Here is an 18,145-nt window from a genome sequence, read left to right as displayed (position 1 = left end):
ATAAAATTTAATTTTTTTTTTTTTTTTTTCAAAACAGCTTCCCTTTTTTTGCAATATACCTACAACTGGCTTAGGTAAAATTTCGCAAAAACAAGAGGCCCAGAGGGCCTGTGTCGCTCACCTGAATGTGTTTAAAATAATTGGTATGAAGTAAAGTTATAGCACTCAATAGTAGGTGCTGTAAGTACATATGAAATTTCAGAAAGATCCATCCAGTACTTGAGATACAGGGAGAACAAACTTCAAACAGAGCCCCACCCCTATGCCCCTAGGGGGGGGGGGGGGTGTCATATCCACTGTTTATATAAAATTAAGCCCCCTTGGCCAAAGGATGCTCCAGACTAAATAAGGATAAAATCCCTTAATCCTGATGATCGAAGAAGGATTTTAAAGGTTTTACCCCTATTTCCCCTATTGGACCCCGCCTCTCTGCCTCTAGGGAGGTTAGACACACCGTTTATACAAAATTGGTTCCCCTTCACCCAAAGATGCTTCATACCTTATTTGGACAAAATCCTGCCATTCTTACAGAAGAAGGTATTTGAAGAATTTGCTATGTTTCCCCTATTGGGCCCCTCCCTTCTGCCCCCAGGGGGGCCACACTCGTTGTTTTTACGAAATTGAGTCCCTTTTGCCCAAGGATGCTCCAGACTAATTTAATCGCTATGGAAGAAGAAGGATTATAAAGGTTTTACTTCTATTTCCCCAATTGGGCCCCACCCCTCAGGTCCCAGGGGGGCCACAACCACCGTTTATACAAAATTGGTACCCCTTTACCCAAGGATGCTCCACACCAAATATGGACCAAATCCTTTCATTCCTACAGAATAAGAAGGATTTTCAAGGTTTTACCTCTATTTCACCTATTGGGCCCCGCCCCTCTGCCCCCAGGTATGCCACACCCACAGTTTATACAAAATTGAGTCCCCTTGGCCTAAGGATACTTCAGACCAAATTTATATATATTATATACTATATATCTTATTTCAATCAACAATAGTTATTAACAAGAGGCCCAAGGGCCTTAGCAGTCACCCGAGTTATATCATAGGTACTGGTAGCTTTATTTTATTGTTTAGATGCGATGTGGAAATCAGCATGTAAACTAAGTGAAATACAATACTTGTCATGTCATCAAAGGATAAGAATTTGAAAATATTGGTAAATGTTCCCTTTGGGGCCCCGCCCTAGCCCCTGGGGATGGGGCAGGAATCCCAATTTTCCAAAGTAATACTCTCATTCACCAAAGATGATTCTGACTAAGTTTGAGTAATTTTCTGCTGAAAATGGATAAAATATATACCCAAAAGTGTTATTTCCCTATATAAACTATAGTAAACTTTACCCCCTCCCCAAGGGAGAACGGATAGCTCGGGGGTCCTGAAATTTACAATTTAAATAAAGCCCCTGATGATCTTTCCATCCATGCAGAGAAAATGACTGTAATACCTCTGAGTCTGGAGAAGAAGATTTTTGAAATATTGGTTAATTTTCCCTTTTGGGCCCCGCCCTGGCCCCTAGGGTTGGGGTAGGAATCCCAATTTTACAATTTAAAACCATCTTCCTCCTCCAAGGATGATTCTGACCAAGTAAAAATAATTTCCAACAGAAAATTGTCAAAATATACCCAAAAGTGTTGTTTCCCTATATAAACTATAGTAAACTTTACCCCCTCCCCAAGGGAGAACGGATAGCTCGGGGGTCCTGAAATTTACAATTTAAATAAAGCCCCTGATGATCTTTCCATCCATGCAGAGAAAATGACTGTAATACCTCTGAGTCTGGAGAAGAAGATTTTTGAAATATTGGTTAATTTTCCCTTTTGGGCCCCGCCCTGGCCCCTAGGGTTGGGGTAGGAATCCCAATTTTACAATTTGGTATCCTCATTTACCAAGAATGATTCTGACCAAGGTTGAAAAACCACCATCCACTGGTTCTTGAGAAGAAGTTGATTATGTAAAAGTTTACGCACGACGGACGACGGACGACGATGGACGGAAAGTGATTGGAATAGGTCACTTGAGCAAAGCTCAGGTGACCTAAAAACAATATTCATTTAACCTTGGTTTTTGACCTCATGTTAAAAGGATTGTCCAACCAATTTTATATATCATTACGCTTGATCACCATCCCAGCAAACTACAGACATGATCTTATTGTCTATCTATTGTGGAAGTTTGTTTTTGAACTGAATTCATACCTTGTTGATGTATCGAATACGAGACATTACTGCAATGTGTCGAACGCATCTGATTCTTGAGAAACAAAAGCCTGTATCTGGAAAAGAAATGAATAAAGTGAATAAATCCGTTGTTACATGTGACGAGGTAGTTGTTGAAACACAGAATCTAAACCTGTGGCCTGAATTGCTCACTTGTAACAGAGTTGGTAAAAACACATTAAAAGTTTATATTTAATCAACTGCTAATACCAGTTTCAGCCAATCAGGAGCCTGTGGTGGTCAGACTTACTGTTTTCCTGCAAAATTCACGAGTATAGTTCTTGCTGCTGCTTTTTTCTTTGTTTCTATTGTTTTTGATACATCACAGGGAAATGGCTGCCATTGTCCATTGTCACAGAACAACCAGTAATGGTCATATTGGTAGTCGGGATCTTGAAAAATGAAATCAAAATTTGTTACGAAAATGAACAGATACAACATATCTTCAAAAAAAATTAAGGAAGACCACTGAAGAGAAACTAAGTCCCACTGAATATTTACAAGTACAGAGATGAATTTTCAATTAATGTGTACTGAAATCATAAACAAATAAATTGTCATATATTAAAAATCTTTCAACAATACTTACCTTGCTCTTGAAACCTAAAAAAATAAATAAAAAAATATAAGGAAAGTTGAGTTGAAAATACAAACCATGGTAAAACAAGGGTAACATTATAGGCCCAATACCACACCCACCTAGAGCATAAAAAACAACTATTTATGTATTTAACTCATTCAGCCCTACAAACTTTATCTGGACTAACCCAGTCTTTGATTTGGTAAGGTTCAAAAGTGCCTTTAGGGGTGTATGGGTTAATGTAACTGTAACTAGAGAAACTGTAAGCAACCTCACAAGATATACCTCCTGCTTGTGCTTACAATGTTTCTGCTCCAGACATCAAAGCTTCAAGGGCAACACCTCCAGGAAAAATAGATGAATAACTAATTCCTTTCTTCATGCGCATTTACATGTGACATGTACTTTAACTGTGCCAAGTTACATAAAACAACAACAAACTGTTACCCGGGTAAGGAGAAGTTGCGTTAACAAGATTTCTGGAGCACTCGAAGGTGGCTATGATAACAGACAACTACCCTGTCTATCCAAAAATTAGATTGACAACCACAAACTTGATTTTTCTTCCACCTGGACCATGAACCAGGGAGGGGATCATTCAAAACTTCAAAGTCCACCACCGGAAGAGAGTTCTTAAATAAATCATCTAGTGTTCTGTCTGGAAGACAACAACCCAGACTAGCATCCTTGACATTCTTTGGATGATGGCTGCTCGTGGCGACAGGTGACCACAGAAAAGAGGATTGTAAACGCGGCTTCAGACATGCAGGCTTTATCACTCCATCAACTCCATTACCGACAAAGTCAATTACTATGACGATGATGATGACCTCCTAGCCACGACTTACCCGTCTGCTGTTCAAAATCTAAGAATCATACACTGACCAGTGAGCTATTGATGGACAAAGACATAAGAAGTGAGGTCCAACAAAAGAACTCCCACCCTTCAGAGAGCGATGATGACGATGAAGTTCATGTAAAGCCACCAAGACCAATTCCCTATAGCTACGAAGCCTGTGAAACTGTGCTTACACAAAATATTCCAATGAAATGCTTGCCATGATAGCAATCATTTCCAGAAAGGTACAACAAATTTCTTGTGGAAACGCGTGCAACAGCAATCAAAATTGACCGAGTTCTTCACCGACTTGTCAATAATGGTGATAGATCAATGTTAAGGTAAAGCTGCTCAGAGACTGATAACTAAGAGGTATACAGAGACTAAGAGTACAGAGACTAAGAGGTATACATAGACTAAGAGGTATACAGAGACTAAGAGGTATACAGAGCTTTCTACTTTTGAGACTTTGTTGCTTACTCCGATATAATGTTTATTAGGTGAACATTCCCGTAGTCAGATACCCCAGTGCTTTTACCTGACCTTCTGTAATGATTTTAGAGTAAAAAATCCCTAAATTTTGTTCCGGTTGGAGTGGAAGCTGTTTATATATTTAGTTATAAATGTCAGTACAGTAACCACATTTTTATATCTTATTCATGCTACTGACAATCACTGGCTGAATGTACAAATGTGCATCAAAGTGCACTGTTATCAGTGACATTAAAGTTGCGCTTTCAACAAGAATGATAATATAACTATATGTATGTAATTTGTTAATTTTGTAATTACCAGTAATTAAAATTCCTTAAACTGATCTAAAATCTTTGTTTTTGTTTTTTGTTTGCATGTAACAAATGAGGATAACATATTGATTTACCGGCAGTATTCATGCTGACGATCCTCTAACAGTTAACGGAACACATCCCGGGTCATTCCAGTGCTCTTGCACTATATACAACTTGTATAGAGCACTAGTTAAACCTACGGATAAGGCCAAAACAAATTGATTACTTGGTTCTCAGGCCCGCGCGCATTTCATTTTAGGGCACCGCATTGCCGATTTTATCGTGAAAGTACAGGCAATCNCAAAACAAATTGATTGCTTGGTTCTCAGGCCCGCGCGCATTTCATTTTAGGGCACCGCATTGCCGATTTTATCGTGAAAGTTCAGGTTTCGGAGGCTTGCTCTATGAAGGGTCTCTACACAACTATAAAAAGACAAGGTTATGCCCACAATGAACGTTTTACAAACTACACATTAAAAAATACCTCCCTGCCGCATCTCTTTTGAAAAATATTGGCCTGAGAACCAAGTAAAAAAAAAGTGTTTGGCCCAAGTAAAATATTTGTATTGGTCCCGACCTCTTTGACTTATCTGAGTTTCACTGTAGATAGAAAAGTATACACAAGCCATTCAAATTGATTGTCTTGCCCGCTTTGCCTATCAATGCACATGTTAATTAATGTTGATGGAGATGCTGACAAAGTCAATGGACCATGAAAGGTAGGCATCACCGAGCATTTGATGCATGTGTTGAGATGTACTACCTAAGATGCATATATGGTCCAAGTTCGGTTGGTCTAGCACTTAAATGCAAAAACTTAATGTTGACGCCGCCGTTGTTGCCAGAAAAGCAACACCTTAGTCTCGCTTCTGCTACTTCGTGGCTGCGAGACAAAAAACCATTGCATAAACACTCATAGCTATAGAGCAGTATATGTACTCTGTTATATACTCTATACCCTCCAAATCTGGAGGCAGTGACATGACTTTCTGCCAAGTCTGTAGCATTAGACTACATGAATCACTACCGTGAACATTAAACATGCATGTTGCTGTCAAAGGGTGAATAGAACTGACAAGAAATTAGACTTTTATTTGTATTTACCTGCAGATATCAAAAATGGAATGCCTGCGTATCTGGTCACCTCTCCAAGCAACCTGCAACAAGCATTATACTGTGGACTAAAGAGTTCAGTATGAAACATGCTAGGCCCTTAACAAAATTTGGTTTTGAAAAATTATAAAAACAGCAAACAGTAAAAAACCTAGAGATCAGAAATTAAATGTATATCTTCCCCCCTTAAGCTTAGATCTTTTACAAAGTGCTTACAGCATGCATTATAACCCCCTTCTAGTCATGACAAACACATCTGTGAAATTTCCTAACAAACTATATGGAAGCCTCCTCATGTCAAGGACTAGACAAGGTGTGAATGACTGCACATGTACAAAGTATATCCTTCACTTCAAAGGGAAGGAGGGAAGCTATGGTGAACTTACAGGCCTGTAGCTGACCATAACTACAGGGGCGGGGCTTCTATACTCACGTAGACCACACTTGGCTGTAGTGCTGACAACGTTAATACTGTTCCCACATCTGTATCATCCATAATAATCAGGGGTGCACCTCCATCTGCCCCATCAGAACGACATACTGAAGAAGGACAAGCAAACTTTTGTTCGTTTCTATCTACAAATTGTACCTAAAACTACTGCTCTTCATAAATTTTATCTTATTGATTAGGTGACATCGCCATGTTAATACAATAGCAGATTTATAACAACTTTTTTGAGATAATGAAATATTTCTTCATAATTTAAAAAAGTTTAAGCATGCATACTTTTCCTGACCCTTGACCCTACAAGGTGTGTCTCGCCGGCGTATTTCGTGCAATCCCTCGGGTAACCCCTTCTCAGACCAGACATTTCCCGGGATTCCAGCTCCCCAGTTGGACTGTTGTCCCAATGTACCAAGATCTTCTCTGTTAAAAAATAACCCATACACAATGAAATGAGGCACCATGATCAGTTCAGATTTATGGAAATCAGTTCAGATTTATGGTCATATGCCTAATTTGCATATATATGTCCCTAATATGTTCGAGTTATTCTCCCGAGAGAAAATCGTTTTCAAGGATCCTTGCCAAAAACTATAACTACGCAATCGCATTGGAAACTGTTTTTTTTCTATTATGACTTTAGCTTTAATAAATCACGTATGAAAAAAACCCCATACCTTTGGGGACTTTTATGAAAAAATATATAAAGATGAAATTAACAAAATATAATCAACAACAGTGTTCTTAGTGCAGAAGTTTAATAGGCCTGGACCAAGATTCAAACCCTGGACTTCAGATTGTTATATTATCGCACTAACCAACTGAGCTACCTATTTGACAGAAGTGTCCTGACCCAATAGTTCTAGTTATATCCAAAACGATATTAAGGGGAGGTCACTCTATATGCAAAATCATCATGCAGTGGAACAAGGATCCTTAACAAGCGTTGTTTTTAAAGATCTAGAATTACCTGAGCATTATCTACATCACTATTCTTCTGTGGAACTTTTTTCGGAAACAAAATGCATGTCCACTAATGCAGCATATACCCTTAATTTAAATATGTTTAAACATATTTTATTGATTGAATGATTCAAAAGGATCGGACAACAAGTCTGTACAACTTATAATATTATACATAATATTTATGAACATAAGTTTTCTATAAATATTGTGAATTTGTCTACATTGGCATCCACCAGACCAAATTCTATAATATAAATATGCATTGATAAGGAAGCTATTAATTTAAATGTGACAACATTTTCATAGAACTTAAAACATTTCAATAGAAATACATACTTTCTGGTAAATGGCCAATAACTGTGCCTGTCAGATCAGCATCTTGTTCTCCCTGTACTCGTTCACCCAAGGGGAATTCACTCCAAAGCTGTTCACCTGGCTCCCCTGTCTGCCGTACGAGTAACCTGATATTGTCTTCTTTTCTTTCCTGAGCTTGCCTTTTTGCAATTATCCTTTGAACACTTTCCTGAAATATTGGTGAGAAATATTGAAGACTACTACAGGATCAGCTTTGTGCAGTGTTTCTACAATATCATTTTTGCAGAGTAGTTCTGTAAGGGACCCCCTGCAGCAATTAAAATGTTTTCAGTAAAGTACTTGTTTATAGATTATTCCTACTGCAACACAAGTCAAAACACAACTCAGTGGTTACGTTTTTTTTATCTTCATTGTTTTAATTTGTGCAATGTAAAATATGAAAATATTCACCAATCTCAATAACAAACTGTTATTCATCTAGTAACCAAATTGTATAATTATGTTAGTTAGTTGGCAACAGTAATTTTACTGGTTTTGTTTAACTTCGTAAGGTTTTCAGAACTAACCATGTCTTCTGGGTCATCCCCAGTGTAAGCCTTCATCATCAGCTGGAAGTCTTCTTCAGACAAATGTCCCCAGTTGGTCGCCATCCCTTCCAGTATGTTACAAGCTATGATCTGTTACAGACAGGGGAACAGGAAGATGAACCACTTCATTAAACATTATACCTAATCTATATGAATGCACGGCTGCAATATAAATGACACCTTCCATTACAGTAAATATTCGGGTATTGTGCACATTCGTGAATAATGCGCAGGTACTTTTTTGGGAGAACAAATTCAAAAAAATATATTGATCAGACATTAGAAATTAAGCAAGAGATCCAGAGATCTTGGTGCCCACCTTTGTACCATCTTCATTAGTTATATGTCAGTTTGATCCTTTCTCTTCTTTTCTCTTATCTGTTTGGCTGAGTCATGCATACACTAAATGCACATTGAGGTAACTTTTTATTTAAACTTCATACTGTCGTGTAAACAAGACAACCTTTAATGTGAGTTTGTCGTTTCATATATTTACTAGCACAGAACTTAAGGTGAAAGAAATAGAACTGATCACTGCAACATGAGAAAGATCTGTTAAATTCATCCTGCAGCCATCTTGTTTACGATCACTCTCGTAAAATAAAACATGCACAGCTAAGGATCAAGCGAAACCTATATATAAAATCTGAGAAAGATCTCTCAAGTTCTTTCCTCCTGAGAATAAGCAATAACATTAAACTTTAACTGTCAAAATTAAAGATGGCCTGCACCTGTCGACTATTTTGTTTATTCCAGCAGTCACACATGTCAAGTAAACATGCACAATGAATGGCCAAGGGGAACCTACAAATCAAATTTGAGAAAGATCTATCCAGTACTTTCTGAGATATAGCGATAACAAACAAGAGATCCCAGAGGGATCTTGGCGCCCACCTTTGTACCATCTTCATTAGTTCTTTGTCAGTTCGATCTTTTCTCTTCTTTCCTCTAATCTGTTTGATCGAGTCATGTTAACAGTAAATGCACCTTGAGGTAACTTTTGATCTAAACTTAATACTGATGTGTATGAAAGCCAACCTTCAAAGTGAGTTTGTCATTTCACATATTTACTAGTACAGTACTTAATGTGAAAGAAATAGAATCGATCATTGCAATATGAGAAAGATCTGTTTAGTTCTTCTTTTAATCCATTTTGTTTTTATGATCAGTCTCAAAATATAACATACACAACGAGGGATCAAGGGGAACCTACATTTAAAATTTGAGAAAGATCCCTCCCGTACTTCCCGAGAAATAGCGATAACAAACTTTCACTATCAAAATCCAAGATGGCTGCCTGTCGGCCATGTTGTTTATCCGATCAGTCTCTAAAATTGCCCTGCACAGCTAGGACCAAGGGGAACCTACATATAAAATTTAAGAAAGATCCCTCTAGTTCTTCCGGAGAAATAGCGGTAACAAACCCACACTATCAAAATCCAAGATGGCTACCTGTCGGCCATGTTGTTTATCCGATCAATCTCAAAAGTTGCCCTGCACAGCTAAGGACCAAGGGGAACCTACATATAAAATTTGAGAAAGATCCCTCTGGTACTTCTTGAGAAATAGCGATAACAAACTTTCACTATCAAAATCCAAGATGGCTGCCTGTCGGCCATGTTGTTTATCCGATCAGTCTCAAAAGTTGCCCTGCACAGCTAAGGACCAAGGGGAACCTGCATATAAAATTTGAGAAAGATCCCTCTGGTACTTCTTGAGAAATACCGATAACAAGAATTGTTTACGGACGGACGACGGACGGACGACGGACCACGGACGCAGGGTGATTAGAATAGCCCACCATCAGATGATGGTGGGCTAAAAACTTAAATGTCAAAATCCAAGATGGCCACCAGTCAGCCATATTGTTTATCCCATCTGTCTCAAAAAGTAACATGCACAAATAAAGAACAAGCCTAGGGAAACCTATATATCAAGTTTGAGAAAGATCTATCGGACATCCAGTACTTCCTGAGAAATAGCGATAACAAATATTTTGTCAAAATCAAAGATGGCTGTCTATCCCCATATACTTATCCGATCAGTCTCAAAAGAAAACATGCACAACTTTAGGCCTTAAGGGGAACCTACATATCAAAATTGAGGAAATCCATCTACCTGGTAGTAATTTCTCAAAAAAAAGCTAACAAACTTTACTCAATAAATTCATGATAGCGCCTACTGGCCCTTTTGCTTATCTGATCAGTCCAAAAACATAATATGCCTAACTAGGGAACATGTGTAGCGTTAGTGTTCTCACCTGCTGCCACGTCTGTCGGCCCAGCTTTCCTCCATTCTTATCTATTATTTCCCCTCCTGTAATTTTAATAACTCCCTCAAAGTGGCTGCGGACCTGTGACAAATTAGACATTTACTGTTACAGCATTCATAATACTATTGTGACAATGTGTGACATATCTACGAGGAAATGAATAGAAAATTCATTGATATATCGGTATCTGCTCTAGCGACTGCATTCTTTGATGGATAATAGATTTTCATTGCGTTGAGGAATGAAGTCAATATAGAGCGATGACAATTTTTTTTCTAAAAATAGAAAAAGTGACCTTGACCTTTGACACAGTAACCAGGAATGAAGTTGATAGAGCGACGACATTTTTTTTTTCTTAAACTTGAATTTGTTAAAGGTATTCTCATACCAAACACTTTGATCAAGTTTCATCAAAGTCTGTTGAGGAATGAAGTCTGTGGAGCAATGACAAACTTTTTCTAATAAAAGTAAAAATGATGTTGACCATCAACCCTGAAACTCAAACTTGTTCAAGGCAACACGTGCATCAACTTTCATGAAATTTTGTTCAGTAATGAAGTCGCTAGAGTGATGACAATGTTTTTCTAAAAAACGAAACAGTGACCTTGACCTTCAATGTAGAAATCCAAAATCTGACCTTTAAAGGTATTGTCATACAAAACATTTGTATCAAGTGTCATGAAATTATGTTGAGGAATGAAGTGGTAGAGCGATGACAAAGTTTTTTTCTCTCTAAAAATAGTAACAGTGACCTTGACCTTCAACGTGAAAACCCAAAACATGAACTTGTTCAAGGCATTATCACCATACCAAACTCTTGTATGAAGTTCATTAAATTCCGTTGAGAAATGAAGCCGGTAGAGCAATGACAAATTAAGATGTAACATGTACCTCCGTATGTAAATATATGCTCATACCTATATCCCTTTGAACTTTTGTTTGGAGGGGATAATCATATATTTACACCTATTTATACACTGCAGTTTGCAAGTGTAGGCGTTAAAATAACTGCAGGACATATCAATACTCTCCTACTGGTGATCACTTTTTTTTAAAATTTATAATTGTTATTTTCAAGGTTTTCATAATGATTCTTAATAATCTGAAACAGCAAAAAAAATATGACTCATTAAAGTTTGATTTGCATTAACAGTGCATTTAAACATATTTGACCCCTGTGACCTTGAATATAAGTCAAGGTCATTTATTTGAACAAACTTGCTAGCTCTTCATCCCAGCATGTTACTGGCCAAATATCATCACCCTAGGCCTCTTGGTTATTCAGAAGAAGTTGTTTAAAGATTTTAACATAATTGACCCCTGTGACCTTGAAAATGGATGAAGATAATTTATTTGAACAAACTTGGTAGCCCCTCATCCCAGCATGCTTCTGGCCAAATATCATCACCCCAGGCCTTTTGGTTACTGAGAAGAAGTTGTTTAAAGTAAAAACTTGACACCGGACAGACACCGGAGGGACGCCGCACCATGCCATAAGCTCACTTGGCCCTTCGGGCCAGGTGAGCTAATAAATAATTTAGTTATTGTCTTTTCTATGTGTTGTTCTTGACACAACATTGGCGGAACAGCCCTATTCAAATAAAATTGGCGCCAATAACTAACTGTAGTCATTTGAGCGTTTGACGCAGGGGCATTCTCCATGTTATCCAAAGCAACAATTAGACTCTCATTGATCTAGGTTAATCTTTGACGTCATAAGTAAACCATGTGTTATGTCACGATAGTTTTTGCGTTCAGCCTCAAATGAAATGCATGTTGGTACAGTTGTGGGATCGCACAACGTTACACGATGTGCAGTGTGCGCTTGATGTGTGCACGGTGTGTGAAAGATATGTGAACGATGCGTGCACTTAGTGCGTACGATAAAAAAATTGACGATCATTGATTGCACACATTTGTGTAAATTGTGTAAAACAACGGTGTAAATTGAGGAATGGCTTAACAATATATATGGTTTCGTTATTAAACATATAAACTTGAATTTTTAGTTTGTTTATATATTCTTGCTACATACTTTCTTAAATTTAGAAATGGTGTTTTTCGGTGATTTTTAAATGACCTTAATCAACACATGAAAAATTACAACACAGTCTCGGCAACACAGGTAAACATAGCCAGTTTGTACCTGGACCGTAGTTTTCCCCCCGCCCGGGGAACTTACGTAACTCGCCCAGGCGTGAAAACCAGGTGAAGGGGAGCTATAGACCAAATCATATGCAAATAACAAATACTAAACGTCCAGTTGTGTTTTCATAACGGTCATACGGTATCACATAGTAGCTTAATAGGTCAGACACAGGCCAGGTAAAACTCTGGTCACTCACACAATTGTTATTTACCTGTTCTGCCACCTAGCTAGGAGCCAAAGCCATTCTTGACAGTCTAACAGTCACTGTTAACTGTGTTACACGCATTGTAAAATTGTACATAATCTTAATTATTGTGATGAGAAATTACAGTAATATATACAGTGTACATTATTGCATACGAGCCTTCCGTATTGTTTTCATTCCGTAATGAACAAATCAATAAATTGTACCAAATCGCACAGTTTTGCGGAGAGAAGCGCACAACGGGGCGAACGATTGTTAAATCGCCCAGTTGTGTCTACCATGTGTGGATGATGTACGGACGGTGTGTGAACGATGTATGTACGGTATTTTTGGTGCGTTGTGCGGTCACTCAACTGTAATGTTCATATAGTGGATTTCAGCGCAAATGTAAATATATGAATATGGAGATAAATGTCTCCTGATGTAAAATGCTGACTTACATGATTTTTATATCTACTATATATATAACTGTCACTGTAGGAATACTGTTATTCATGTGTTGTAAAGTGCCTGAAAGTTTTTGTTGTAAATTATAAAGGCCGGTCTCTATACCAATGTTGTATTTTTTTTTGTATTAATTATTATTGATCATGTGTCTGAAACATTTAATCAGCACTAGACACATGGTATTCCGAAGTTCTAAACTTACCTGTCTCGTGTCCCCAATTGGTACAACGTACACAGGTATTCCCATCTGTTTAAGTTTCAAAGCTATGTTCATTAGCTCATTCTTCACTTCAATCGTCTACAAAAACACAAAATACAGGTAAAATTGTTAGAGAACTTGCATTTGGTCATTCCTTTGTACACATTTGATAGCTCCTAGTGAAAGCTGACTACTTACTGAATATCACCACTCTTGGCATCATGCATGGCCTTTTATTATATGTCAAATCAAAGTTATTTGTCAAATTTCTAAATTGGTGACTTTGCAAGTAGGACAAGGTCATTCACTTTAGGCCAAATGTCATGAATTTATATGGTTCTTCACATTAAGCCATTTAAAAAAAAGTTGAGAAACTGACAAGGTCTGGGTTTCCGAACTAGAACATCAGATAAAACACAGTATAGACTAGCAGCTAATTATGATCTATTGAGAACTCATTTAGAACCCGTTTACTATTTGCATCCACAGATGATAGAAGATTTACACTTTAGTAAGCGTAATTTTTTTTACCTACCTCATCAGACTCGGGTTCAAATTTATCCTCCTCCGTTTCCCCAGTTACTCTTACCATCCCAGCTCTTCTTGCTATCTCATTCATTTTCATGTCGGTGATTACTATGATCCGAGGTTTGATCTTTCGCCCGTGTAACCAGACAGTGCCACCTGTGCCTGAGAAACAATATTTGGTGGTTCGGTATGAGTATGAGTTCAGCGTGACTGGGTTTAAAGCCTCAATGTGAGTTAAGGTATTGAATGTGACTTTGAGGTTTTTGGGAATACATTAAGATTTTACTTTTAATATATATCCATGTCACTTTGGATTGGAGTGATTCAATGTAAATTTAAGTTTTGATTTTTTTTTTTAATGTGAGTTTCAGTTTTAAGACTTCAATGTAACCGTGATTTTGATGTCTCAATTATTGACTTTGAATTGAGGCAGTCACTGGACCTTGACCTCAAATATTATTTTTTAATTCTTATTCAATAAAAATAAAAATGTCAATAACCTTTTTCTGAAAACCACACACAGGTGCACAGAAGGAGACCAAGGCCCAATGGGGAGCGACCGTCTTGCTCATTAAATCTTGGCAACTCTGAAGCAAAAACAAAAGCAGGTAAATTAACATGAAAATATGAATAAAAAAGAAAAGAAAACAAAATATGAATGTTGTGTGGGAGAAATTTAGAGTCTGGGAATGCCTAGAATTTAGAATAAAAAAAGGCTTGGTTTAACCAGTAAGGAAAGGCTAAAGCACAAGGCCCAGGAATTACGAGTGAGTCAAGGCCTAGGGATTACAAGTGAGTAGAAGTCTAGGTATTACAATTGAGTAGAGGTCTAGGAATAGTGAGTAGAGGCATAGGGAGTACAAGTGAGTCGAAACCTAGGGATTATGAGTGAGTATAGGACTAGGGATTATGAGTGAGTAGAGGTCTATGGATTATGAGTGAGTAGAGGCCTAGGGATTATGAGTGAGTAGAGGCCAAGGGACCAAGAGTGAGTAGAGGCCTAGGGATCAAGAGTGAGTCGAGGCCTAGGGAGTAGGAGCGAGTAGATGCCTAGGGATGAGGAGTGAGTAGAGTAGAGGCCTTGGAATAGTGAATTGGTCTAGGGATTATGAGTGAGTAGAGGCCTAGGGATTATGAGTGAGTAGAGGCCTAGGGAGTAGGAGTGAGTAGATACCTAGGGATGAGGAGTGAGTAGAGTAGAGGCCTTGGAATAGTGAATTGGTCTAGGGATTATGAGTGAGTAGAGGTCTAGGGTTTATGAGTGAGTAGAGGTCTATGGATCACGAATGAGTCGAGGCCTTTGAATAGTGAATTGGTCTAGGGATTGAAGGTGAGTAGAGGTCTAGGGATTATGAGTGAGTAGAGGCCTAGGGATTATGAGTGAGTAGAGGTCTTGGAATAGTGAGTTGGTCTAGGGTTTATGAGTGAGGAGAGGCCTTGGAATAGTGAGTTGGTCTAGGGATTAAGAGTGAGTAGAGGCCTTGGAATGGTGAGTTGGTCTTGGGTTTATGAGTGAGTAGAGGCCTTGGAATAGTGAATTGGCCTAGGGATTATGAGTGAGTAGAGGTCTATTGATTATGAGTGAGAAGAGGCCTAGAGATTACGAGCGAGTAGAGGTCTAGGGATTACGAGTGAGTAGAGGCCTTGGAATAGTGAGTTGGTCTCGGGTTTATGAGTGAGTAGAGGCCTTGGAATAGTGAATTGGCCTAGGGATTATGAGTGAGTAGAGGTCTATGGATTATGAGTGAGAAGAGGCCTAGAGATTACGAGCGAGTAGAGGTCTAGGGATTATGAGTGAGTAGAGGCCTATGGATTACGAGCGAGTAGAGGTCTAGGGATTACGAGTGAGTTGATGCCTAAGAATTACCTAGTTTGTCCAGCACCTCGTGCAGGTCTATGGTAGGATACAGCAGCACCTCTGTTTTGTGCCCGAACACCGCCACACCGTATGTCTCTGACATCTGGTCTCTAAGGTGCTTACTTCCTGCCTCTGTAGGAACAAACAAGTCGAAATTTATGTTACCATCATAACACAATTCATGTAATAGATGGCTATTTATAAGATAACGTGTTATATAAATGTTAAATAAAAGAAGACAAAAAGTAAAGAAATACCACAACCACCAGCTGATATAACAAAACATTTAAAGTTATAAAGCATCGCAGACGATAAAAATATCCTCACACTTCAAGAGGTTATAGTAGCAGTGACCTAGTTTTTGACTGCAGAAGGTTGAAATGCAAACTTGTATAAGAGGTGATGTTTGTGAACATGGGTGTGAAGTATAATTTTAATTTATGATGATCGAAAAAGAAATGAAGTCTGTAGAGAAAATTCTATCAAACACTTACAGTGACCTTGTTTATCACTGCAGGTGGTTGAAACTGTACAAGAGGTGATTTTTGTGTAGTGTGTAGAGCGGTGATGCCTTTTAGAACATGCAGGTGCGAAAGAACGAATGAATGGGCAGATCCCTATATACCTTTGACCACTCATTGTCCAAGGGTACCATAACCAAAGGGAGGTTATCAGTCATAAATTATTAGTAACAAAGCTGAATATTATACTTTATTTCGCTCCTTTCCATACTTGTGGACCTGAAAAGTTTTAGAACAAGAAATATACATATCTTGTAACATTTTTTTAAGTTTAATCAACTCTGTTTGTATGTTTGTCTGACTTTGATAGTTATATTTGGCCAAACAAAAAATATTTGGTGTTTCCCGTAACCCTATCTACATACCCTATTTTTTCGTGCCCACCCTAAAAAATTTAAGACAATTTTCAAAGCTAAGCACTGGTACTGTTAATGTCAAGATCACTCTCCTATAAAAACCATATAAAATTACTTGTTAAAATAAAATTTGTTACCTACTTACCTAGCCATTTTTTTTTTGTCTGGCCTTACAATGAATCTGTGTGTTTGTTTAACCATGATAATAACGGAACATGGAATTCATTTTTTCATTCTTTGATCGTACATGTAGTTATAACAAAACAGAGAATGTTATGTGTCTGTTTTACCTTGACAGTAACAACAGTTAGAGAATCTCAATGTTTTTGATATGACCTTCTTATAGAACTGTACACTGGGAAGTTTTCGTGTAGTGTAATTTCTGTCTGTAATGTGGGCGAATTTATCATTGCAACAAATAAAATTCAACCACATAATGAATATAGTAATTAAATGTGAAGGGAGAAATTTAAACTACCGGGTAGGCGAAAATGGATTTTACTGGCAAAGGGAGAAAGTTTGACTGGGCAAATTCTTTCCCTGTATACAGTATAAGGGTATGATAAGAATCCTGTGTTTTTAACTGCTGACCTTGTAGTATACTCCGGACTTCCGCCTTCATTTGTGTGATCTTGTCACCATGCTTCATGCTCTTGGACAAGTCGAGTAGGAACATGGTGCTTGGAGCCGAGTTCTGCTCGCTTTCACAGCCTGTACAGACACAAAGGATGAAATAATGGTGGCTCAAATAATAAATATGTACCATGTAATAAATGGACATTTTTGTAGTCGTAATTCAAGGAGAGGTACAAAACATATTCTGTGATACAAAGAAAGAACTTGGGCTGAAAGTGTGCCCACCTCATTAGCAGCGCTTACAACACAGTTTCAGTTTTCTGTCAAGTAATTAAGTGCAACAATTGAAATGCAGTTTCAGTTTTCTGTCAAGTAAATGCAACAATTAAAACACAGTTTCAGTTTTCTATCAAGTAATTAAGAGCAACAATTGAAACACTGTTTCTTTGTTCTGTCAAATAAGAACAACAACTTAAAAGAAGTTATAGTTTTCTGTCAAGTAAGAGTAACAAACTAAGACTTTTATTTGCTTTTTTCTCCTGTATACGTAATCTTATGTAAATTACCTTTATTCGATGTAGAAATGATGCAAACTATTAATACACTGTAGCTGGGTTTTTTCGGCTAAGCATGACTTGACCTTTTTGAAATGCTTTGGTTTGTTTGTGTTTTAAGTCCTATTAACAGCTTTGTCATTTAAGGACGTGCCAGGTTTTAGTGGTGGAGGAAAGCCAGAGTTCCCGGAGAAAAACCACCGACCTATGGCCAGTACCTGGCGACTGCCCCACGTAGGTCTCGAACCCGCGACCCAGTGGTGGAGGGCTAGTGGTAGCAAAATGTCAGACGACTTCACCACTTGGCCACCGCAGCAAAGAAATGCATAGATTGTACAACTTTCATATGATCAAGCAGCCATAGTCCCAATTTAAGTCTGTCATTTTGTTTTGGGTTTAAGCAGTTGTAACTAACTATATATAGAAATAACCTACCATATTGTAACTAACTATATATAGAAATAACCCACCATATTGTAACTAACTATATATAGAAATAAACAACCATATTGTAACTAACTATATAGAAATAACCAACCATATTGTAACTAACTATATATAGAAATAAACAACCATATTGTAACTAACTATATAGAAATAACCAACCATATTGTAACTAACTATATA

General features: G+C 37.8%; 1 protein-coding gene across 1 annotated transcript in view; it reads right to left on the bottom strand.

The window, feature by feature from the left end:
* LOC110453749 overlaps window positions 1-18,145 on the bottom strand; it is a 43,303-nt gene that overhangs the window by 3,709 nt on the left and 21,449 nt on the right. The window contains exons 8-21 of the mRNA XM_021502877.1: window positions 16,980-17,099; window positions 15,521-15,643; window positions 14,154-14,240; window positions 13,661-13,815; window positions 13,129-13,224; window positions 10,114-10,206; window positions 7,833-7,943; window positions 7,288-7,474; window positions 6,268-6,408; window positions 5,974-6,080; window positions 5,532-5,584; window positions 2,811-2,824; window positions 2,472-2,613; window positions 2,201-2,277 (exon numbers count right to left, since the gene is read on the bottom strand). Coding sequence (XP_021358552.1) covers window positions 2,201-2,277; window positions 2,472-2,613; window positions 2,811-2,824; window positions 5,532-5,584; window positions 5,974-6,080; window positions 6,268-6,408; window positions 7,288-7,474; window positions 7,833-7,943; window positions 10,114-10,206; window positions 13,129-13,224; window positions 13,661-13,815; window positions 14,154-14,240; window positions 15,521-15,643; window positions 16,980-17,099 — 1,506 coding nt within the window. The remainder of the gene's footprint in view (window positions 1-2,200; window positions 2,278-2,471; window positions 2,614-2,810; window positions 2,825-5,531; window positions 5,585-5,973; window positions 6,081-6,267; window positions 6,409-7,287; window positions 7,475-7,832; window positions 7,944-10,113; window positions 10,207-13,128; window positions 13,225-13,660; window positions 13,816-14,153; window positions 14,241-15,520; window positions 15,644-16,979; window positions 17,100-18,145) is intronic.

This window comes from Mizuhopecten yessoensis, unplaced genomic scaffold, assembly GCF_002113885.1.
Source record: "Mizuhopecten yessoensis strain PY_sf001 unplaced genomic scaffold, ASM211388v2 scaffold7493, whole genome shotgun sequence".
NCBI classification, from domain to species: domain Eukaryota; kingdom Metazoa; phylum Mollusca; class Bivalvia; order Pectinida; family Pectinidae; genus Mizuhopecten; species Mizuhopecten yessoensis.
The sequence above is the reverse complement of the archived record's forward strand: the minus strand, read 5'-3'. Positions and strand labels throughout refer to the sequence as shown.